The sequence below is a fragment of the Lepidochelys olivacea genome, assembly GCF_965140295.1.
Source record: "Lepidochelys olivacea isolate rLepOli2 genome assembly, chromosome: 6".
NCBI lineage: Eukaryota > Metazoa > Chordata > Testudines > Cheloniidae > Lepidochelys > Lepidochelys olivacea.
In genome coordinates this window covers 59,346,751-59,370,622 of record NC_140416.1, presented here as the reverse complement: position 1 = coordinate 59,370,622, position 23,872 = coordinate 59,346,751, and the positions used below count along the sequence as shown (strand labels likewise).

The following is a 23,872-nucleotide window of genomic DNA, read 5'->3' as shown; positions in this document are numbered from 1 at the left end:
TTCCATACCCAGATATGGCCCTCGGGCCAAAAAGTTTGCCCACCCCTGTCCTAGGTGTTTTCCATAACAGATGGTGACCCAGACCAGTTCCAAACAGAAAAGCTGAAGAGGGAGAGGCCACCCAACTATGCTAGAGGTAAAGAACAGAGCAATACACAAAAGAGGGACTGGGGCAAGTGACCTTTGCTGATAATACTTTATTCTCCTTTGTTCATTGTAAACAGATTGTAACTGTTAACGGACAAATGGCTCTTTCAACTACTACTAGTGTTCAATCCATTTTTATGCTTAGGGTTTTTAAGCCCAACATTAACTGCACTACTCGTGACAAGTCTTTTAGGATCAGGGCCAAAATTCCAGTTCTAGTTCTGCTGGTAAGAAAAAGATCCTTAGAATTCTAAGTTAAGCACTATCAAAATTGCAACAAACATTAGATAAAGTGCGTAAAATAAAGTGCAAAGAAGTCAAGCAGAAAGACAGGCACAAGAATGGCTGGACTACCTGGCAGGCACCATTCTTTCCTTCTATAATGTTCAAGTTCCTCTCACAGATGTATACAGAATGGTATTTACTGCATCCGTGCACACAGTACAGACCTCTCTACCCATATTTATTTATAGATTTGGTATCAACCCAGGTCATAAAAAGTATCAAACCCAACAAGACAAGCCTAACCCCTGGAGCACACTGCAAGGCCAGTTCTGTCTGGCTGAGACAATAAAAGCAGCTTTTATTACCCTTACTAATGGGATCTCTGAGATCTGGGGTTAGGAGATTCTGGAAGCTAAGTGTGGTCATCCCTGATTCTAAGATCGGAGCTATTTCTAACCCCAGATCCAATGAGCTAATTATCTCCAGCAGGGAGAGAAGTTTGAGTCAGTGGGACAGTGGTCATGAAACATTCAAAATGAGGTCAACCACGTCCTTTTCATCTCATTGGAGGTCTGTGGTCTATCACAAGGACTCTATTTGCCTGCTTAGCTTACCTTGTACAATGGAATTAGTTATATGACACTTCCAGAAACTAAACATCTTTATAGATTTCATTTGGCTGTAAGCAAGCCAGCTGACTGTAATACACTGGGAGCTACTGAAAGGGAAATTGAGTTGCCCATCTCTAAATGTTAGCAGTCTACATCCATTGCACTACAAGCATGTTGTGGGCTGCCAAAGTTAAGGAACTTCTTTTTAAACCATCACTCATTTCTGCTTCTTCCAGTCTCTGCTGCCTGTTTCTCCTTCCTACTTTTCCCTCTTCTCTGATTATCAGCTGCAGAGAAGCAGTAACCAAATCCAAATGCCCCTGAACAGAATCACTTTCCACCAGAGAAACATGCTGTTAAATGAAGTAGACCGGGGAGTGTGGCTTTTGGTCTGTTTCTAGTCAGCAGCAGACAACTGGGGAAAGAGATTCTGTGCAGCAGCAACTAATACAGGGACATCACTTGAGCTAAAGGATGCCTGTTGCCTGCCAGTCCCCAGTGTATTCCAGACAGTCTGAGCCATTTTTTCACCCCAGGAACAAATGGGTGGTGGTTGTTCTATTTTAAAGTATATAACAATTCAGTCCAAAATGTTTCACTTTGTCAGAAGGGGAAAGATTGCTTTGGTAAGGACACTCATTGCATGGTTCAGCAGTCTATAACTTTGCTGTGTGATTAAATTTCACCATTTTAACCCTTTTATAAAAGGAAGGTGCTTTCCCTATAGTGCAAGGGGTGTATAGCTCAGCTTGTTTACACTATGGAAAAGGACATAAGAGTCCTTGCGACTATCCAATGACAGTTGTATCACAGCAGTTTAATCCACTTAGTGGATTAAACTAGGGAAGCAAGAGGTAAAACAATTCTCATAGACATTCTTATCCCATTTCAAGCTTTTCCCCTTTGTACTGCATCCCGTTCCAATTACATCCATCCATCCAAGGGCCCAAGCAGCAGGCAAACACTTGTCAGTGATTTCAGCATAGAGACACCTGCCATATACAACCAGCCATTGCCTTTCAAACTAACTAAAGGATTTGCACATACTGTGCTAGTGTAAAAAACTTAGTGATAATTAGTATAGATCTTTAAAAAGTCACCTCAAAAGTTCAGTCCCAAGTCTATGTAAATGGAAACAAAACTCTTCAACCATTGCAATGATAGATTCATTATAAAATGGCTCTGGCTAATAGAAATCAAAGAGATTTATGTTTCAACGTACACTGAGCTGGGATGGGATGGGATTTGGTCATCAACTATACACAGGTTTACTGGGTTAAAACAAACCCATGGCAAAAAAGAGTGCAATGCCTCTTGGAAAGAGGAGAAAAGTGCGTTTCTCCATAATCCTTAGTCTTGCTTGTTCAGGTTTAAAACACACAGAAAACACCCTGAGATATAGATTGTTGGTCATCAGAACACAGGATTGGCACTTGTATTCCTTCCCTTTAGCTACAGGTACTCTAGCAGCTCCTGCTTGCCACTTCACTCTCACTGAGAGATCACCGAGCTGCTCTTCTCTGTGCCATATGAAGTCTTCCCTTTATGGATGCTGGTGCCTGGTAGTTATTTCCTAGTGGTCTGGGTGAACCTGCTTTTTTGTTTGGGCTGGTGCACTGAAAGCCACTGGACACAGATGGCTTGCACAACATCTTCCCCGCTGTTCTCGGCCAACTGCCGCACATGCTGCACCAGCTGCACGGCTCTGGTATTCTCTTGTCTCACGGAGACCAGGTAGGCAGAACGCAGCTTGTTGCACATCAAGTAGGCTTGGATCTGAAGCAATAAAGAAAAGTGGTTGTTCACCACAGCCTCCCAGACTGAGTTCTAACACACAGGTAGAGGTGAGGGCTCATTGGGAAATCTAGTTCAGTAGGCTGTACTATTTAGAGAGGGTGTGCATTGTGATGCAGAGGATAGGATGTAGCACAGGCCAGGTTCTGCTATAAGAAGTGTACTACAAAGGGCCAGTGCATTAGACTTTTTAAAATGTAAGCCTCTGTCACTGGCTTTTAGAACTTCTTTGGATGCTGATCATCATGGAACCAAAAATCAGGATTCTTGCATGTGTAGTTCATGCTTGAAAATCTCCATATCTGAACAGCAAAGATTCACAGAGGCATTCTGCCCATGGCCTAGTTCTTTCAAAAGCTCACATTAGGGTCACTGTAGCATTGAACTTAATGCAGTGACAGAAATCAAATCTAATTTCTCAGAACAGCGTGTCTGGTGGTCAGAGCAGGAGAGTGGGAATCAGGACTCTCTGAGTCAAGTCCCAGCTTTGCCACTGGTTTGAATGTGACCCTAGAAAGTCATGTGACCTCTGGGCCTCCGTTTTTCCATCTGTAAAATGGGAATAGAATCTATTTATCCATTTGCGAATGTAAAATGATTTGAGAGCCTTATACTGAAGACAGTAGAGAAGTGCAGTGTATATAATTAACAAAAGCCATGTATTTCAGTCTTAGCATAGTCTACAAAGAAGAGAAATTACCAAATTGATCAGATAAAGGACGGTGTGTGCCTACCACAATGGCAATAATATAACACTGGAATAATAATGAGCTCAATGCTGGTCTCCCTAGATGCACAGAGATCCCCATCAGCTGCCTGCTGCCATGGGAAATTAAGTGCACCTATGAGAAAATAGGAAGAACCAAAAAGAACCAACTGAATCTTTGCATTGCTTTTAAGTCCCACACAGTAGCTCTCAGAGACCTAAGGGTCTCTAACTTTTGGGTACACTTCACTCCCAGTGTTGAGGAGAAGAGATGAGATCAGGCACTTACAAGGTATCTAAGCTCAATCTTGAGAAGCTTTGGTTTCTAGGCATAGCGTTCCCACAGCAAGCTAAGGGTTTCCCATTACACTTTACTCACCTTGTTTTCGTCGCTGTCCATATCCTGGATCAGATTGTCCAGATCCTATACCCCAAAGGGGAAAAGCAGGTGACAATTGGAGGACTGTAGATTGCAAACCATTATAGTTTTATAGCCTAACAGATTAAAACATTGCACAGATGAAATTACAGCAAGGTGTTTAAATCATCTCAGCCATCAACTGTCCCAGTTCCTGAGGTGCCTGGTACTAAGCCCAAATCTTCCCTTTTACTGCAGCTTACCTCCTGGCCCAAAACCAGTGTCGTGTCTTCAAGGAACTCCATGAGGGCAGCTTTTCCTCATTAGGACTTCCTGCCCCCCTCTAGGCAGTGGTAGCTTCATGGAGGTCTTTTGGGTTCCCTACCTCCACACACACACAGAGCAATGTAAAGGCTTTGTGATGGGCAGGGCAATCTTAACGGGTGGCTTCCTATACAGGCAGCAATTCTTGAGGGCACATATGGCTGTGCTCCCTCCTCCATGTGCTCTCTCTACCAGCAAGGGATCTTCATGGAAAGACACTCCTCCTCATCCCAAACAGCAACGTAAGGGAGGATCCCACTGGGTAGAAGGATCTCTCCTGCATGCCACTTGCACAGCACCTTGCTGGGAGATTTGAGGGAAAGGACCCTGTAGCTAGACAATCACACCCCCCAAATAGCCATTTCCCTTTGGGGATGCAAACTGATTTCTCTGGAGATAGAATATGTAAAATAAGGGGCCAGAAGAGGTTGACAGCATGTCTCAATGCATGGTATGGATGCTGAGAGGCAAGGGACTGTCCCCTTTCTAGACTATCCCACCTCAGAAGACGGTGCCATGGGGGCAGCATTACCTCAGAGGGGATATCCTTAAACTCATCCAGGCAGTTTAGGATGATGATATCCCCGTCATTTTTGGCTGCAACTCCAGATTCATTGACGCATTTAAGGAGCTGCCGGATCTCACTGTAGTTCTGCTGCTTCACCAGCACCTTGGCCACTTTACTGTACACAGCTGCAGCCTCCAGCTGGAAGTCCTGAAGTGGGAAAATGGAAAGCATCAAAGCAGCATGTTCAGTCATGGCAGATTCTACCAAGCCTGCCCAGAGGAGGAGCACTGTGCTGCTAGAAGAACAGAATGTGGCTCAAGTACAGTCCACACTGCTCTAAAACGCAGCCCATTGCCACCCTCATTTTCCATACAGAAGTACAGCCCTCAGGGCAAGAGGGCCAGCATGCCACTTTGCTTGTGAAGGCCAGGTCACTCAGATCACAGTGGGACCCTAGTCTCCAGAGGCCACTCCTCTGCACTGAAAATCTGGGCAGCTGCAGTCTGTTCCACTCCATGCAAGGCAGACTCTCCCCTTGCACCCCCACCAAGTTACTAATGTGGGTCCTTCTCAGCTAAGCACCTGGGCTACTAGTACCAGGCTGGCAAGTATCTCAGCCTCAGCCATCCACACATGCTGGAGGGACACATTTCCAAAAGAACAGTTTCCAATTAAAACTTTCTGCTCCCTGGATGAGCAGGCTCTGGGAATAGCATTGTGCCAGCTCTGGGCCTGTTTCTTCACTGCCTCCATATCCTGTGCAGTCACTGACACCTGTGCAGAGTGGGTGTCAAATGCTACCAAATCTGAATTCTCCATTCATACCTGGTGTAGCACTTTGCACTGGGTGAATGACTGAAGAAGGTGCAAGGCAGTGGAGAACGCTGCTTGCTTACTCTGGGAGAGCAGCAGGGAGGAAGGGAATGCATTGCTAACTCTGTGGATGAACAAGGAGGCAAGTTAATTGGCTCTGAAGAGACCAGACCCATCTCTCAGGAGAGCAGGCAGTGCCCTAGTTTTCCTCTTCATATGGTGCATGGAGCCCCTTCCTTCACTTGTTCTCTCCCATCAGGGTGCCCCCTCTCTAATCTCCTCTCCTTCAGTGAATGAGCGGGCACCAATTTATTCAGATGCACAGCAAGACAGCCTTCTGGCTGATCTAGAGATCTCAGAACTGCCAGCATGACACTGAGACACAGACACGGGAACCTTGAAAATTAAGCTCTACTCCCTCACACACTCACAACCTCCCCCAGCTTAATTGGATCTGGAAGTTGACGTCAGTGATTCTCTAAACTAAAAGCTGGCCAGGCAGTTCATTTCCAGGGCAGAGAGGGGTCCCTGACAATGCGTGGAGGTTTAGAACCTACATAATTGATTGGTCTGTATTTTACACAAACATGGGGACTGATCTGAAACTTGTGTTTTCCCCACTTGATGCAAAGGGTCTGGTAATAAACAGTGGTGCTTTACAGGAGTGAGATCAACCTTACATGCAGCAACTTCTTAGGTTTTCCATACCTGGAGGACTCTGAATGCAATTCCAAAACCTTCTTCAATGTTCTTTCCTTCCAGCATGACCTGTGAAGAAATTTCCAACATTAGACATAGGGGAAAGTGAGACATTCCCATTTGGTCATGTGTAGAAAACTCACAAGGAAATGAAGTAACTTGTACAAAGTAGCCCAGGTATTTTACTGCCTCTTGCCTGAGTTCAGCACTGCAATACCGTTTGCCAAAAGGCAATTTACCGCCTTGTTAAGAAGTGTCTCTAACAATGGGAGGCAGCATGATCCAGAGAGGGAGAGGCAAAGACATGAGTTCTGTTGTCAGGTGCCCCATGGAAGTCAAGTTACTTAAACTTCTCTCCACCTGTAACATAAGGATAAGGATACTTACCTACCTTTAAAATGCACTGAGAGCTACAACTGGAAAGTACCTTATGTATTATTTGAGAGTCCAGATGAGTGCTCCAGGGCCCCAAATCATCCTTTAATCCACAGAGCAGGTCAAGTTAAGGCAGCAAATGTTATGTTTTAAATAGCAGCTAGTACCTTGCCAGCTACATCCATCTTCATGTGATTGTTTCCAAAGAGAGTGGGCAAGGTTGAGCCAGTTATCTGAGAGGTCCCTGAACTCTCACACCGATGCAGGAACTTGGTGACTTCCATCTGTAGCTCAACTGTATTGATGTGCCTAGATTGGGAAAAAAATTCTCATTTATCTGGGTACAGAGACGCATTTACACAACTATTAATGAAGTGCACCATCCACAAATTATTACATTACTGAAAGTGTCTCAAAAGATAGATGTGTCTCTAACAAAATTAAAAATGGCTATTTTAGCTGCTGTTTGACTTGGGCATACAGTAATATTAACGTTAGCTCCTTCTGTCTCACCCCATCTGCAGCACTGAAGTGCCCTCCAGAACTGCATAGGAAACATGCATTACGAGTGCTCACGTGAAGTTCAGCGTTACACACACCGACCAGCTGTGGATCTCTAACAACAACTCCCAGACACGCACAAAAAGACTAATTTTTATTAAGCTGCAGCCAAGTGTGAAAAAGTTTCAGTAACTTTAGATGAAAATAAACCTTAAGAAAACTGTAGTTATAGACACCCCAAAAGTTAGAAACAGAGGACTAAACTTCTAACAACATTTTAAAGTTTGGAAATTCAGTTAACCATCTAACTCTTACTTCTAAGGCTCGCATCTAGCTCTGCTACTATACAGGTAATAAGTTTAGCAAACAAAATGTAAATTGTATAGACTATGCCCATATCGGTTTTGCCTACATACAGGAGGTAGATGGTACAGGGACTGACATTCTGTCACTTGAGACTTGTCTTGACCAGGAAGAGCGGTGCTTCCCGTATACCACAGTAGGAAAAAGGTCAATTTTGGGCTGGGTTTAGCTAGAGTATGTGAGCTAAGCTCAACCTAAACTCAACCAGTTTTCCTCATCAAGACAAGTCTCAAGTGCAACCTCATTCCCAGAACTTCATTTCCTGTTTTGCAGATACCTTGATACATCAGTGGCTGTCATTTTCTTCCGAAAAGTGCAAGCAGCTTTTTTCCTTCCGGAACTCCTTGAAACCTCCTGCAGGTAGATTTTGAGGTGGTCCTTGACCTTCAGGAGCCATTTCTGTTGGCCTCCCAGCTCTGTGTAAGACTTTGCCTTGTGAGTGAAGAATCTAATGCAGGTCATGGCAGCACGGACATGATCCTTGAACAAACAAGTAATGAACTTTTAAAAGGAGGATCATTTGACAACAAGGCTAAGACCTATGATGTTGAGAAACACTATAAGAATCTCAGAAGCGGAGAAGACTGAGAGCATCCATAGGCAGAACATCTTCAGAGCTACTTTGACTGTTGGTACTAAAATGCTCACACAAAGCAAACATTATGGTTCCCTAAGAGGACATACAATTAAAGCAACAGATAAGATGGTGCAACAAGATCAGATTCATGACAATAAGCACAGCAGATATGAATAGACAGTATTGCCTGGAGTCTTCCTAAGATCAGAAAAGTTCCTACCAGCTTATATTCAATAAAAATTAAGCAAGCAAAAGACATACTATGTATCCGCAAAGCACAAGGACTTCAGTTAGAAAATGCGAAACAGGAAACAACTGCAGACATGGACTCTGCAGTTACTCTCTCACTTAAAAAGAAAAGGAGTACTTGTGGCACCTTAGAGACTAACAAATTTAGTTGAGCATAAGCTTTCGTGAGCTACAGCTCACTTCATCGGAGCATCCCAGGGAATTCACAGAAAACATAACGTGACCAAGGCACAGAGTTTAACACCCAAGTAAAACTGCTGAATAGAGTGATACTATTCACTATTTCAGCAATAAAGGGGGGGGCCACACACCCCACCCTTACCTTCATAAACTGCTGCAGTTCATACAGAATGTGGTAGTAGTTCTTTTTCTGCAAGTGTTTGCAGGCTGCAATCAGGTAGATGCCCCAGCTCTCCAGACTTGGATCAATGGTTTCCAGCAAGTTCTCCAACATGTGCAGTTTCCCACTTTTATAACTTGGGACAAAGATCCCTTCAATGAACACTTCCGGCGGGCTCTCCTACAGTGGGAAGAAGGGAGCTTGAGGTGAATCAGCTGCAGGAATTGGCTTTTCTCTTGCTACTGAAGGGAATACCAGTGACAGAGAGGTTAACCCTACATTCTGAGCACAGGCAGGCACCCAGCAAATTGCTGGCTTTGAACTGTTTTTTAAAGGGGTGCTACCATGTTGTTTAATCACTGCATTCAGGGTAGTGACTGGGTTTGCTATTTTTTTTAAAAACCACTGCACAGCACAAGTTACAGAACCCAGTATGCACAGAAATGTTTTAACAAAAAATACATTTGGTGGAAACAGGTTAACTTTTCAGTGGAATCCTTCCCCTGCAGTGGTGAGAGCCTCAGCACCAAAACAACCTTGCACTGCTGTAAGAGAACCGGAAAGTGAGAACTGCCATTTGAAGTCTCTCTGTCCAAGTTGCGGTAGGAAGTTTTCAAGCTAAAATTGTTTTGAATTACCTGAAAAATTTTACTGGTGGAAAACTGCTTGTGCACCACTGGGCACTCAAAAGCAAGCAGATTTTCTTTAAAAAACAAAACAAAAAACAATTCACTTCTAAGCTAAGAACAAAAAGGATATGTTCAAAAGGTAACTGAGAATAAGGGCTTTGAAAGGACCTTCTCAATTCTAACTACAGCAATCACACTGATGATAATAAAGAGAAACCAGAGCTGATAAGGCCACTTAAACAATTACCTATTAGTAAGCCAGTTAACAGATTGGGGATAATGGAGTTAGGTATGTCAATCAGTATGTTCTACATCAAATGTATTTCAATTCTAATAGGCCAACGAACCAGCTAAAATCCCACACACTCTAGAAGTTTTAAATATTTTTCAGTAGCTTTCATGTTGGTAAGAGCTGGTGGATTGATAGTACTGGAGGAGAACAGAGAATGGCTCTCTTCTCTAGCCTTCCCTACTTTGGCAAGGGGATGGGGCAATAATAATTTCAAGATGGAACAGTGCTGGTTAATGTACTACATGACACAGATGTTCAGTCATTTGGAATAAATCCACAGAGAGACTGGACAATGAGAACATAAATAGTGAAAGCTCAGAGGAAATAGAGCACGCTGGATTTTGAATTTAGTCATTATATATACTGTATTATCCTGGTCACCATCTTGGATTTGCTTGGAAGGGAGAAGTCCTCCTAATGCTTTCAGATCTCCAATTTAGATGATACAAGAGCAGATTCTGACACTGCCAGCAGAATTCTTTACTCACCTTATTTAACAAATGCAGAAGTGCTTCTCGCATGCAGTCATGTCTCATGTAGAAGCTAATGATTGCTAGGTTGGTGCCATAAGTGTGTAAATAGAACAAGCACTCCTGATAGTAGCTGTTGTGTTGGATCTTCCCTTCCGACATCATCTCCAGAGACAGGCTTCGTGTCCTCAGGGTTGCTTCCAGGTCTCTCAATGTGGCAAAGTAGTCATCATCCTGCTATTAAGACAGAGAATCAATGACATGGGACTGTCCAGGAACGATTAACAAGAAGACTATTCTGCAGAGTCTCCCTGGGGTTAGTGCGTATCAGCCAACCCCCTCTCTTTTTCTACTGTGATATACATGGGATGAAACTCCAGCCATGTTACTGGATAGGGAAACTGTATTCAAACCTTGCTAGCAGCAATGATGCTTAAACATGACTGTAGCTACTGTGGATCTGTTCCCAATATGAATGGGTCCTTATAGGAGGTTTGTTTTTTTAAAGATATTTCCACTGCTGATAGAGACTTCTGATAAAACAGCAAGTCAGAGACTAAAATGCATATTTGCTGAAGACCAGAAATTTTAGGAGAACAAATATAATCATAGGGGGAAGCCCTCTTGGGATAGCAGTTTACTTAAAAATTCAAAGCTTCAATTGGGGCCTGAATTTTAGTTAGTACCTAATTATAGCTTACAGTAAACTCAAACTATATAAATTCTAAAAGGAACATTTTCAATCTGGAGGTTCTGACGTCTCAAGTTTCACCCTCAACTATTACATGACTATCAGAAGTTCTTGACAAAAGAGATACGACATCACATTGTACAGATGGATGGAACTTAGTCTCTTCATAAAGACACTTTGTATGTTCTGTAATAAAGATATAAAAAGTTGGTTTAATTACAAAATCAGTGCCAATCAAAAGAGACTGAACTTCCACCTGCAATGGATAAGGGTTTTTTGGTGGTGGTGGTGTTAAAGCAAATCTAGTGCTGGCAGCAGATTCTGAATTGTGAGTCTGGGAAACTAAAGTTCTCCAGCCACACAACACAGAATTGATACCAAAAATGCAGGCTTCTTAATAATGACCTTTGTCACAGTACCATAAGTTAATTTGGAAGGGCTGCACCAGTGATGGTCGAAGGAAAGAGGAGTGTCTCTTCTAGGACTCATACAATCCTTGCTGCCTCTAACTGAGATCAACAACGGGGGAAATTAGTGCCACTTCTGATACATAGTGACATGGACACCAGTTCATTAAGAACTAGACTGAGACCTCCACCCTATTTCACATTGGCCTCCAAAGAGCAGTCAGATGTGCTTCTGCATTACTGCATAACCTTCAAAAGATGAGCTTCTTCCCCATTTACTGGGCACAACACTACACAAACAGAACCCCATCATTCTGCTCTCAGTCACTGACTGGGGGGTGCAGCCAGTGGGGCTTCTGCATAGGCTTCAGTATTTGTGGTGCAAATCCTCACACCATCTGCTCCAGATGCAAATCATGTCAAAAAGACAAAAGCAGCCGCAAAATACTACTCCAGCATTAACCCCTATAATATGCTATGGATGTCCCCTCTCCCTCGGTTGAATCATGTTCTTCCTAAAGAACTGTGCCAAAGCCTCAGGACTTTGACAGTTTTGGTACAGTTCTCCAGAACAGGTAGAATAGCCTCTTACCACCAGGAGTATGGGTTTCACAGTGGACTCCAGATATTGTATCACATCTTGGACTAGCCTTGAGCCATGATTCAACTGGTTCAGATCAAAGGGTGGCTTTAAGCATCGGCTGAATTTCTCTCTTGCTGAACTTAAGTTCCCAGCTTTAAGGCAAGCCATACCCCAGGCATGCCATGCGCCACCTGGATCCAACCCAGTCTTTGTAGAAACCTAAACCCCAAAGCATTAGTTAGTAGTACATAATACAGAGACAGCACAGGAGAAGCAGATAATTACACTCCTAATCTAAATCAGGGACCTTCCATTGCCCAAAGAAGAAATGTCTTCTTGTACACTAAGAAATGCCTTTATCAGTTCCACATTAGTGACCTTAAATACTAGCTACTGAACTACCCACAAACTCTGATTATGGAAGGATTTTCCGATTGCAAATGTAATGGAAGAGTTTAATCAATCACCGGTCAAGGATAGTTCAATCCAACAGTTTTTACATTCATAAAGGTAAAGTAATTTTCCCCTTCATAGTAGATTTTATATAGTTTTATTACAAGAACAGAACAACACTAAACAGGTTTGTGGTTTAGAAAGTGATACGAAGTGTTAGTGGTTTTCTGTTTATAGACTTGCTGATGCTTCATGGAAACATTTTGGCAACATTCATTTCACACAAATCTGCTGATAGAAAACTTCATCCCACAGTTTCTTTAGCAGAGATGTTTGCATGTAAACAGAAACCATTTTTGTTTAACAGTTCATCTGCTCATGCTGCTTATTCCCTACTAGAAATCCTAATCCTGTTTGTGTCATCATAATCCTCTTCATAATAATTGTGATGCCACAACCAGAGGCTTATGAAATCAAGGGGGTAGGGAGGCAAAATGCAGAAGATAAGCCATATGACCAGATGAGCTGTCAAGGTTTATCATTGTCTCATAAGTGAATGTTTTTCAAAGTTGTCCGTCCTAGCAGGCCTCTGAGAGTCCTTAAGTACAAATCAAATCACAGAAAAGAAAGATCTATTAGGCTGAATGTCCTAGCTCCCCTACCAATGCAAGGTTTGTTCCTGACAGTGCATTTTTAGTTTTTTGCCTGTCCTAATTGGAATTGGATGAAATGATGGGGTTCACATCACTCCCCTTGGCAGACTGTTCCCAAGCAGAATGCAGCTCACTGTTAAACTGAGCATCTGAAAATATTTCCTAAGTTTTTCCTTTTTTAATCACATCCCATTGTACTTTAATATCAGAGATCACATAAATTAAGTTCAGTGGGGAAAGCAAGCCATCTAAGACGATTTAAAAAAAAAAAGGGGGGGGGTTAACACCTTCATCCCCCCGTTATTGTTACCTCAACAGCTAACTGATAGTATTCTGCTTCCAAAAGCCGATTCCTTAGCCTCGTTACTGCTGCAGGCTGCAGAATCTGATCCAAAGATGGTACATGGCGATAGGCAGCAGCAACTAAAATATTCAGCACATCCACCTTGCTGATGTAACTGTTCGGAAGGAAGCAGGAATGAAGTGAGTGGGCACGTGCACACACAGCATATCACTATACTCTAAGGCTCATTAGCAAGGATCTTCAAAGCCCTTATGCCTGTAGTATCTTTTACATTGGTGATTCCCAACAACTGGTACTTCCAAATTTGTCTCTGGTACTCTAACTCTACTTCCCTTCCTTAATGCACTGTCCTAGAGCCATTTTGCTGCTCCGGCTAGCTACTTCTCATTCAACCAGACTGGCTAATACAGCCTGTGGAAACACTAACCAGTACTGTCAAGTCTGGTTTTGTGGTACATTTACCTGAACAGCTGGGACCCCTTGCATTGCACTTCCCACTCTATTTTGCCTTACACTGATGCCCCAGGAAGGAATAAAATTCAAATGCCTGACAAGTACCATTGTAAAAGCCTAAACTAAACAAGTGTCTGAAAACAAGCAAAATGTTAAGCTTAAAAAAAAAATCTCCCATAGTAAAAGCAGCAAGTTTAAACAGTCAGGGAGATTTATTCCCATCTACTCCAAGAGTCTAGTATTCCCAATAGTGATTTTGTGGATAAACAGGTCACTCTCTAGCCTCTAGAGAGGTTAGTCCAGCACCATTCACCACCACTTTAATTCGTTAAAGGAAGGCTAAGAGCTCCAACGAATCCAAAAGGACAGCTGGCAACTTACCTGTCACACAAAGCTAGATCCTGGCTCCTTCCAGCTTTTACAAACATCATCTTGGCACTGAAAAGCAGCTGTTTCATGATGTCCATGAGAAGCCCAGCATCCACTTCAGGGTTAATCAGACCTTGGGACAATTTACAGCAGCACTGTATCAGCTGGTGGCCACATGCTGTGCTATCTGAGTGCAGACTGAGGATGGAAATACACAAGGAAGAACTAGGGGCCTGTCAATTAAGAGTAAAGAAAGACCCAAGAGCTTGTAAATGGACACTACAACAGCACTTAATAGAATTCTAAAGGGAACTGGTTACATTGGACTCACCTCTCTGTCTCTCAAGCTCTTACCTGTTCATAATAAAATTCGTTACGCACAATTTCATTTTCATCTTCACTCAGAGAAAGAAGCCACTCAAGTTCAGTTGCCTTGGGTACTCTCATCACTACAGAGCAATCCAAACCTCCGTTACCACAGGTCTGTACTGCTGAGAAAGAGGAATCAGTTAATCAGAATCATCCTGGAAGGGGCAGAAAATCAGGCAGAAAGCATGTCACAAAGTTATTCTGTATGCTTTATCATCAGAGCTACCTGTGCTGTTCTCAGCACACACTCCAGAAGTTAGAGGGATGAAACAATCTCACCTATACAACACGCACAGCACAGAACCACAGAAAGCAGCTATTGCATATGCTCAGTAGCAGATTTCCACTCCCAAACATCAATTTCTATACTGTCTAAAATATTTCCTCAATGAACACCCATATCCCCAATTCAGGGTATTTTTAACTCTTTTGGTGCCACTCCATTACAGTATACCCACCTTCTTTTTTGACCACCTGTGAGCTACAATATTTCTGTTTTTTTGTCAGAAGATCAGTGGAGATAAGTGCTCTGTGGGTGGTAGAAGGGAAGTCACTGAGTCTGAGAAGGGGAATGAATAAACGGATTATAGATGAAGCACTACATGACTTACCAACTTATTTATTTTCTTTTTAGGCTTTGCACTGATGGACTGTGCAGCCCCAAAACCTTAACTCAAATCTGGAAAAAAGTTCCAGTAGCTCTGGAGCAATGTCAAAACAGTACTGTTAGTTTGAGGGATCAGACCAATGAGTTTTTAAAGGTCCAGTACCTCAAAGTGAGATTGCTAAGAGTATCTGCTCCAACCCCTGGAAAGCTAGGGATCTCAGATTTCAAGTGATATATAGCATTAATTTCTAGCCCTGGTACTGTAATTCATGAGATATGGGACCATGAAAACCAGATCATTCTGATTACTATCTGGCTTTTTGGTCCCAAATTTAATTCTGAGCTGAGAATCTCTCCCATCAAAATTGACATATGCTGTAGTCAGACCAAAGCTGCAGGCCATCTTAAAGCAACTTGGGAAGCATTACCCTTCTGATGAAGTGATTTGAGATACTAGCTGCTAAAAGTGACAACACTGAGCCACAAAAGCCAACTAACACCCCCTTTCAAAATCCAAATTCTACACCAAGCAAAGTTTTTCCCTCAAAAGGGAAAAACGCCACAGACTCCACAAAGTCCACCAAGGACTATTTATGCTATGAAACTGTCTATTGCTATGAAACATACTCCGATTGTACCATGACAGGCAGCAGTAGAAAACCTTAAGATATACAGAAAATTATGTCCAAACTGAACTGGAAGATAACAGATGGCAATCAGAACAAGCCCATTTTAAAAGTGTGAGTGACATCCAAGTTCTTAATATCCTTATTCAGCAAAACATCCCCATAGTCCCATAAAGTCAGTATCACTTTGCTGCATCACTCTGCTCTGGTTCTTCCCCTGCTAAGTCTGAGGCTCTATAAGTCCCATGCAGCTGTCCTTGTTGCCATGTTCAAGAGGAGCTACACAAGTCCAATGAAATGATGTGCACTAAATACTGGACACAAATGAAAGACTGAACAAAGTAATGAAGACAAAGATCTTCCAGCAGCAACTGACCAGAAGTTCCATTTTCAGTTGCTTCAGTCTGAAGTATTTATCCTTCTATTTATTAGACATCTGATACTAGCTGCTCTTCGCCTGACCATTGTAGCTCCTCTGGAGCACAGCAACAAGACCTGCTTTTGACAATAAACAGCCTGTCACACTTCACTGGGAGAGAGGAAAATACTAGCTTGTATTTATGGTTTGTGGAACTATTGAGAAGCTTTAAAAATTTTTATGTTTTAACCTTAGTTACTAGAAGAATTTCAGTATTTCAACTAGCACCCATACTTCGTGGGCCCTTTTCTCATGACCTGCCAGACCTGGAAATGTTCTGGAAGACCAGAACAAATGCTTGCAAGATCCACAGGTCCTAGACCAGCAGCCAGAGAGAAAAATACTTCAACTTTTATAATGATGTACTTTGAGATCCTTTGCATGAAGATGCTTGAGAAGAGCAAAGTGCTTTTATAAATACGAATGAAGTCTCACAACACTATTGAAAGATGGGGAAATTGAGGCACAGAGAGGTTAAGTGACTTGCCCATGGTCATACAATTAGACAGTGTCAGAGCTGGAATTGGAACCCAGCAGCTCAATCCTCAACTCCATTCATAGTTTCCTGCATGACTGACTTCAGACCAATGATATTTGAAAACAGCAGAGATTTTATTACTAGAAGTGCTGTTGGATCCTTTAGCTACAGAACAGCTTCCAGCTTATTAGCAATTGTCGTACAAAGATGACAATCGTACACATTAAAAGCAGAAATTGAACGTTACTTTGTTCTCACCTTCCATCAAGTTTTGATCTTCCTCTTTTGTGCTGTAAAACAGAGAGACAGAAGCTTCACACCCATTCCAACACACTGAGGAAAGAGTGATTAAAGCCTGGCAGTTAAGAAAATGGCTCGTTCAATATTGCTAACATTTTCGTAGCATTAGTTATAAAAAATAATTGATGACCTCTCCCCTCCCCAAAAAATACACAGATGGAAAAATAAGTATGTGGCACTAAGAACATTTCACCAACATTAAATAATTATTCCTTATAACCTCCAGAAGGAAAGGTATTGTATCTATTAAACAGGCAGTAAGGAGTTAAGAGACTTGCTTAAGGGCAAAGAAGAAGTGTGTGTCAGAGATGAGATTAAAACTCAGGAGTTCCTGGCATCCAGTTCTCTGCTCTGCCCCCAGATTATGCTACCTCACACCCCCACACACCACCAGCCACAGTACAGAAAAAACAAGAAATACTTAAATCCTTTATCGTCCAACCTACTTGTCCCCCTTTGGCTTCCTTGCCCCACACAAACAAAATTTAGGGCCCTGTTAATATATTTGGAAATGCCACAAGCTCCCCTGATTTACTGCTCATTCTTCCCTCATGTACCATTTCAAAACTGCACTGTGCTCATCTCTTCCCAGTAGGTCCACTGATAGCAGGGCAGAGAGGTGACTGCTCTCCCACTTCTCCTCACCACACCCTCCACCAGCTCAATGAGTCTGTATGAAATGAGTTTCAGTCCCATTTTCAGGGGAAAACATCCACATCACAAAACCCTTCATCATTACTGGCCCTTTCATCGGCAATCTCAATCTCCAAGGACTACTTAATCCACAGCCTCACTTCTGAATCCATGGAGGTGGCTCCTTCTGGTCAGATTAAAGCACAGTGCTTGCACTGCTGTACTTATGCTGTCTCACACACAAACAGAGCTGGGAAGAGGGGAACATGGAACTATGCAGAACTTGTATGCAAGGACTTACATGCTTGTGTCTTGGGCTAAAACAGGTGGACAATGCTTGCTGTAGTAGCTGTAGCACTGGTCACATACACGAGCCGGATTTTCTCTACAAGCTTCCACCACCATTTTCTTGGTAGAGCAAGAACTGCACACCAACCTCCCACAACGTCTGCAGTGATGGCGCCTATTAAACTGAGACACAAGAGAGGTTATGCTTAATTGGAAGAGTGTAGTAGATTAGCAGCTGACATTTCCTTCCTTTATTAGAGCCACTCAGCTCATAGGCGAATTTACCCTATTAAAAACAATGAACAGCAAAGAGCAAATAATTTCTGTTCATCTCAGGCTTCAAAAATCTCTTTAAGGTCTGCCCACTGATTGTTTTTTCCCCAAAGGCGGTGATGGCAGGGAGGGACAATGTGCTCAATTGGGACTAGCTTGCCAAAGTCTGGCTTTTCAGCTTTTAGCTCTCCAGATGCAGAAGTTCGGTAGACTGTCTTTGATTGGAAAAGAACAAGATGACATTCCACAAGACCCTTAACAGTTTATTTTCCCAGGATCAGTTTTCCCCTTTCTAGGCTCTACTTCTATCACTTCACCTGCCCCAGAAAGATCTTTCAGGAGCCATCAGTGTAGCCTGTCACCTCAAATACATTTAAACCTCACAATCTCCCCTTCAACATCTGTTTGACTGGCAATTTGGACGATATGAACATAATAAGGGACAAACTGCTAGCATCATGGGGGGCTCCTACGAAACAGTCCATCTGAATTAGCTTTCATGTTAAATCACCGGCTGCAGGGAAAACAAAAAAACGAAACCACCAACACATGCCCCACCACAGCCTTATGAGTATCTGTATTTGAACTGGGTTCCTTACCATAGTAAAACGTTCCGTTTTGCAGACCATGCATGTAATTTCAGTTTCATCGGGGATCCATTGCTGCTTTGACGGTGGCACCTCAGGTGGCACAAACTCTTGAGGAAACAGATTCCGAGGCAGGCTTCTCTCTCTCGGACTTGAAGATTGGATGATACCTTGGAGAACCAAGCCATATGTGGCATTGGATTTAGGCTGCTTAGTGGAATTTCAGAAACCAGACCACATGCTAAAGCACAGTCAGACTGACCCTCTTGGTTACCAATGAAAAGATTACTAGTACCTTTCAACCCTCCATGCTAGACATGGTACATCCTACCGTAAGGCATTCAGATGCTTTAAGTAACAAGATCTTTCTTAAATGCACAAGAGGCTTCTTGGCATCTTGCAACAACATATGTTGATAGAGACTGCAAACTCTTCCAGTCACTTCAGTACCTACTACCACAGGCAAATCTTGCTTTTGTGTTTGCAGCCATACATCACTATCCCCACCACACCTGGAGAAAAGCGATCTTTGGGCTTGCTTGTGCCTTGTCATCAACCAGTCTTACCTGGAGAGCCTCTACAAGGCAGGAATGCAACACCAGATACATGCGCGTTTGCACAGCTATATTCTGTGCTGCTCAGAAGTGCCAGACTGACTTTTCTTCAGCACAACAGCAACTACAACATGGGACAGCAGCAGCCTAGACTTCCACACAATGCACCCCTGCTTCACCATCACATCATATCCTTGGCCTGGAGGAATTAATTCTGAGCAGCAAAAGGATAATTTAGTCTCCATGACCTTTCAAATCCTTGGTCTCACTACTGAGATTGCCAGCTTGGCCTCTTGTTGGTGCTATTAATTGTAGTAGTTTGTGGGATGTGGGTATTTACACAAATCAAACAGCTGTCAAATATTCACTACCAACATGGGTTGAACAGGAATTGGCTCCTGGATGTGAAAGGCAAGGGGACCCTGTACTATACCTGTAACCCATTCCAATTCCCTCACATACTACTTCTAAAACTGAAACAACTTAAACTCCAGCTGAAGTAACATGCTCCCACTAAGAGAAAGTTACTTCATGTTCATCAGGCTGACAAGCACTGGAGTGCAGATTAATGCCAGATGCAAAAAGAAGTTAGTGATGTTCTATTAGGAGGTCAACAGATCCATGCAGGACATAAGTGAAACTCAGTATTTCATTTTCATATAATACCTGAACAGTTATAGGAGCTAGAAAGTCCAACACTAACATTTGTATCAGGAATACAGGACACACAGATGGGTCACATCCTCCAGGCTGCTCTTCTGAATCCTTTTTCCCAGGGTCCCTATCCATGGACCACTTCCCTATCTCCAGTTCATGGTTTTTAAACACACCGTACCTGTCAAATAATGTAACCTTCTGATCATCTGTATTGCCTGATCATCGTGAAGGAGAGCACAGAAAGCTTCAGAGAAGGAAGTCAAGTGAGAGAAATACCCACCCTGCAAAGCCACTACCCTCCCCTGCACATGCATAGTGAGGAGGTGCTTTACTTGAGAATGGGTCTGGTCCCAGGCCATGGCTCAGACCTCCCCCATTTATAGGAGTGGCGGGGGGAGCAGGGATCACTATAGGTATGTGTACACAGCCACCGGCAGGGAGCCTCCAACCCAAGTTGGGCTCATGCTATTGAGCTAAAAATAGCTGCGTAGACTGTGATTTGAAGTTGCAGCTCAAGCTAGAACTCGGACTCTGAAGCCCACTCCCCTCACTTGGCTTCAGAGCCCAAGCCACAAACATCATATGAGAATATCAAACAGTGATTAAGTCTTCCAAAATACCCCTGAGGTAGGTGCATATTAATCCCATTTCATAGAAGGAAAACTGAGGTGCTGGGATATTAGCAGTTTGCCGAAGAGGAGAGAGCAAGCCAGTGTCAGCACAGGGATTAGAGAACCCAGGCCTCCTGAATCTTGAGTGCCCTGCTCCAATTACCAGACCTCAATTTTTTATTTTTTTAAATTTGGTCCATAACTCAAAAACATCTTTTAAAAACCTAACCTTCCCCCTGCCCCCCACCCCCCAACAAACTCCTTTTTGTATCCTACCATATCCAACAGTCTTGTGGCCACAAGAACAAACAGGATGATTTGGGGTGGGGCTTGGTGGTTGCTGAGTGGAAGGGTTTCTCCATCCTCTCTCCTTCCCCCACAAACCTGCACAGCATCCAGGGCAGCACTTCTTTGAGAGGACACAGTCTCTTGGGCCTTGTCTGGACTAAGATTTTAAAAGTGTGATGTAACACATGCTAACTAATCTGTGTTAAGAGTCTAGTGGTGACAAGGCACCCTGCTTCAGTTAAAATCTAGTGACTGCAGTCCTCACCTATTGTGTTGGGTGCAATACAAACACAGAAAAGAGGAAATCTCTACCTTGAAGTCCTTACAATCTAAAGATGCAAACAGATGAAGGGTAGGCAATGGGGACAAACATATAAGCAAAGAAGTATGGTGAAGAATAGGCATAGCTTTATTGATTTTTTAAAAATTGGGGATAGACAAAGCGAGTAGGAAAAGGAAAGCAGTGATAGAGGACTATCGCTGCTCAATGGTCCATCCAAAAGCTTCTCATGCAACAGACCTGTCTTTCCAGAAAGGAAATCTTGGGCCAAAGTTTCTCAAAATCAGAGCTCCAAGTCAACTTGCAAAAGTAGACAAGAAACCACAAGTAGGTTCCTACAATTGCATGCGCAAGTTAACATCTCTAAACATCACACCATGCCTACTTAGGCTTCTGTGCTTAGATTATGCTTCACTAGACTTCTAGGGAGGCAATTTCCTGATCTGCACATGCAATTCTGGATGCACTTTTGAGTATGGACTTGGGCCCCTTATATCACATAACTTGGGGCTGCTTCTCAAGCCTTCTGAAACAGAGTATGACTAGTGTAGGGATGTAACCAAATAGAAATTTAAAACCTAAGGTTGGGTGATGTATGCAAGGTGGGTTGGACTTAACACCAAAAATACCTTGAGATTTTTGTTGATTTAAATAAAAGGACCATCAGGAAAAGGAGGCAGTCAGGAAAAGAATCATTCACAAAGGAAAAAGAGTTATCTACGCAGCTGAAAAGAAAGAGCAGAAATGCAGCAAGAGCAGCAGCCATTGTGGAGAGCTCCTCTATCAACTTTCAGAGTCACAGAAATATAGGACTGGATCTTGATAAGTCACCTAATTCAGTTTCCAGCACTGAGGCAGGATTAAGTATAACCTAGATCAGAGGTGGGCAAACCATGGACCACGGGACTGTTCTGCCCAGCCCCTGAGCTCCTGGCCCAGGAGGCTAGTCCCCGGCCCCTCCCCTGCAGCCTCACCTCGCCATGCTGCCGGTGTGCTCTCGGTGGCGGGGCTGTGAGCTCCTGGGGCAGCGCAGCCGCAGAGCCCAGCCTGACCCGGTGCTCTGTGCTGTGCAGTGCAAGGCTGGCTCCAGCCGGCCACCAGTGCTCCAGGCAGCGTGGTAAGGGGGCGGGGGTTGGATAGAGGGCAGGGGAGTTCGGGGGGTGGGCAGGGGCCAGGGGTGTGGATAGGGGTCAGGGGTTCCAGGGGAGCAGTCGGGGTGGAGGTTCTGGGGGTGATCAGGGGATAAGGAGAAGGGGTGGTTGGATAGGGCAGGGGTCCTGGGGGGGCAGTCAGGAAGGAGAGGGGGGTTGGATGGGGCAGTTAGGGATGGGGGGGTCCAGGGGCAGTCAGGGAGAAAGGGTGGTTGGATGGGGCAGGGATCCCAAGGGGGGCAGTCAGGAAGGGGGAAGGGTTGGATAAGGTGGGAGGGGGCAGTTAGGGGCAGGGGGTCCAGGGCGGTCAGGGGACAGAGAGCAGGAGGGGTGGATGGGGCAGGAGTCCCAGGGGGACCGTCAGGGGGCAAGAAGTGGGGGTGGGAGGGGGGGGTCAGATAGGGGGTGGGAGCCGGGCCATGCCTGGCTGTTTGGTGAGGCACAGCCACCCCTAACCAGCCTTCCATACAATTTCTGAAACCTGATGCGGCCCTCAGGCCAAAAAAGTTTGCCCGCCCCTGACCTAGACCATCCCCGACAGTTGTTTGTGTATCTGTTCTTAAAAGCCTGCAATGATGGAGGTTGCACAACCTCCCTAGGCAATGTGTTCCAGTGCTTAACCACCCTGACAGTTAGGAAGATTTTCCTAATGTCTAACCTAAATCTCCCTTGCTGCAATTTAAGCCCCTTACTTCTTGTCCTGTCCTCAGTAGTTAAGAACAATTTGTCACTCTTCTCTTTATAACAACCTTTCATGTACTTGAAAACTGGTCACTTTTTTTGCAACACTATTACATTGTTGACTCATAGTTAGTTTGTGATCCACTATAAACTTCCAGATCCTTTTCTGCAGTACTTCTTCCTAGGCAGCCATTTCCCATTTTGTATCTGTGCAACTGATTATTCCTTCCTAAGTGTAGTACTTTGTATTTATCCTTACCGAATTTCATCCTATTTATTTCAGACCATTTCTCCAGTTTGTCCAGATCATTTTGATTCTAATCTGGTCCTCCAAAGCGCTTGCAATTCCTCCCAGCTTGGTATTGTCTGCAGAATTTCTAAGTGTATTCTCTATGCCATTATCCAAATAATTTATGAAAATATTGAATAGAACCCAACCCAGGACAGATCCCTGCTGGATACTGCTTGACATGCACTTCCAGATTGATTATGAACACTGATAACTAGCTACAGCAAAGCATGCCACCCTCTAAGGAGACAGGTCAACCAATGCCTTTAGAACTCTAGTGCTGGGAATTCCTGCCAGTCATGCCTTGGGAGCACAGATTCAGTATCAGATTGCAATGCCTACCTTTGAAGGTGTGATCATATACTCTTCAATGTCACTCAGGGCTGATGTGATGGTGAACTAAGTACATTTTATTTCTAGCTGCATATACTTTTCAGAAGGTTTGCTTTGTTTTAAATAATTATTTTGCTTTCGCTAATAAGTGCCAGGATATGAGAGTTCTAGACCAGTGATCAGAGCCCACTGAGACAACTGAAGACCTGCCCCTCAGGAGAGGGGAGGGGCCTCTGATCCTAGAAAACAATTAGTTACAGAGGATAAAGAATGAAAAAATAGGGAATGGGGAAAGGTCAGAGGGGCAAAACAAGGGATCCAGATTGAGGTTCTCTGCTCGATCTCCCGAACAAACAATGAAGAGTGCCAAGGTGACAGCCTTGGAGTTTGAAATCCTGTTTAGTCACAGAGCAGATACTGTAGAAGTGTTGGCAGCACAAGCTTATCCTATACCACCATCTGCCCATTTGCTTTCACCCTGACATGGCGGGAAAAGCTTCAGGAGCAAAAGGGAAGTTCAGTCTCCATGGCCCATTCAGCCGTTGGCCTCTCTGCCAAGACTGCTGGAAAGGGGACAGTTAGTGCCAATTGTGTTGGTGGTTTTTGTGATGTGGA

The 23,872-nt window shown here is 43.7% G+C and overlaps 1 protein-coding gene across 1 annotated transcript in view; it reads right to left on the bottom strand.

The window, feature by feature from the left end:
• Positions 1–187: 187 nt before the first annotated feature.
• Positions 188–23,872, bottom strand: part of ZFYVE26 (zinc finger FYVE-type containing 26) — a 70,226-nt gene continuing 46,541 nt past the window's right edge. Inside the window, exons 28-42 of the mRNA XM_084630619.1 lie at positions 18,426–18,583; positions 17,567–17,736; positions 16,591–16,622; positions 14,189–14,325; positions 13,847–14,067; positions 13,019–13,166; positions 11,672–11,881; positions 10,000–10,218; positions 8,573–8,770; positions 7,702–7,904; positions 6,728–6,869; positions 6,195–6,254; positions 4,698–4,880; positions 3,863–3,907; positions 188–2,759 (exon numbers count right to left, since the gene is read on the bottom strand). Of these exons, the coding sequence (XP_084486745.1) occupies positions 2,550–2,759; positions 3,863–3,907; positions 4,698–4,880; positions 6,195–6,254; positions 6,728–6,869; positions 7,702–7,904; positions 8,573–8,770; positions 10,000–10,218; positions 11,672–11,881; positions 13,019–13,166; positions 13,847–14,067; positions 14,189–14,325; positions 16,591–16,622; positions 17,567–17,736; positions 18,426–18,583 (2,336 nt within the window). The 3' untranslated portion in view covers positions 188–2,549. The remainder of the gene's footprint in view (positions 2,760–3,862; positions 3,908–4,697; positions 4,881–6,194; positions 6,255–6,727; positions 6,870–7,701; positions 7,905–8,572; positions 8,771–9,999; positions 10,219–11,671; positions 11,882–13,018; positions 13,167–13,846; positions 14,068–14,188; positions 14,326–16,590; positions 16,623–17,566; positions 17,737–18,425; positions 18,584–23,872) is intronic.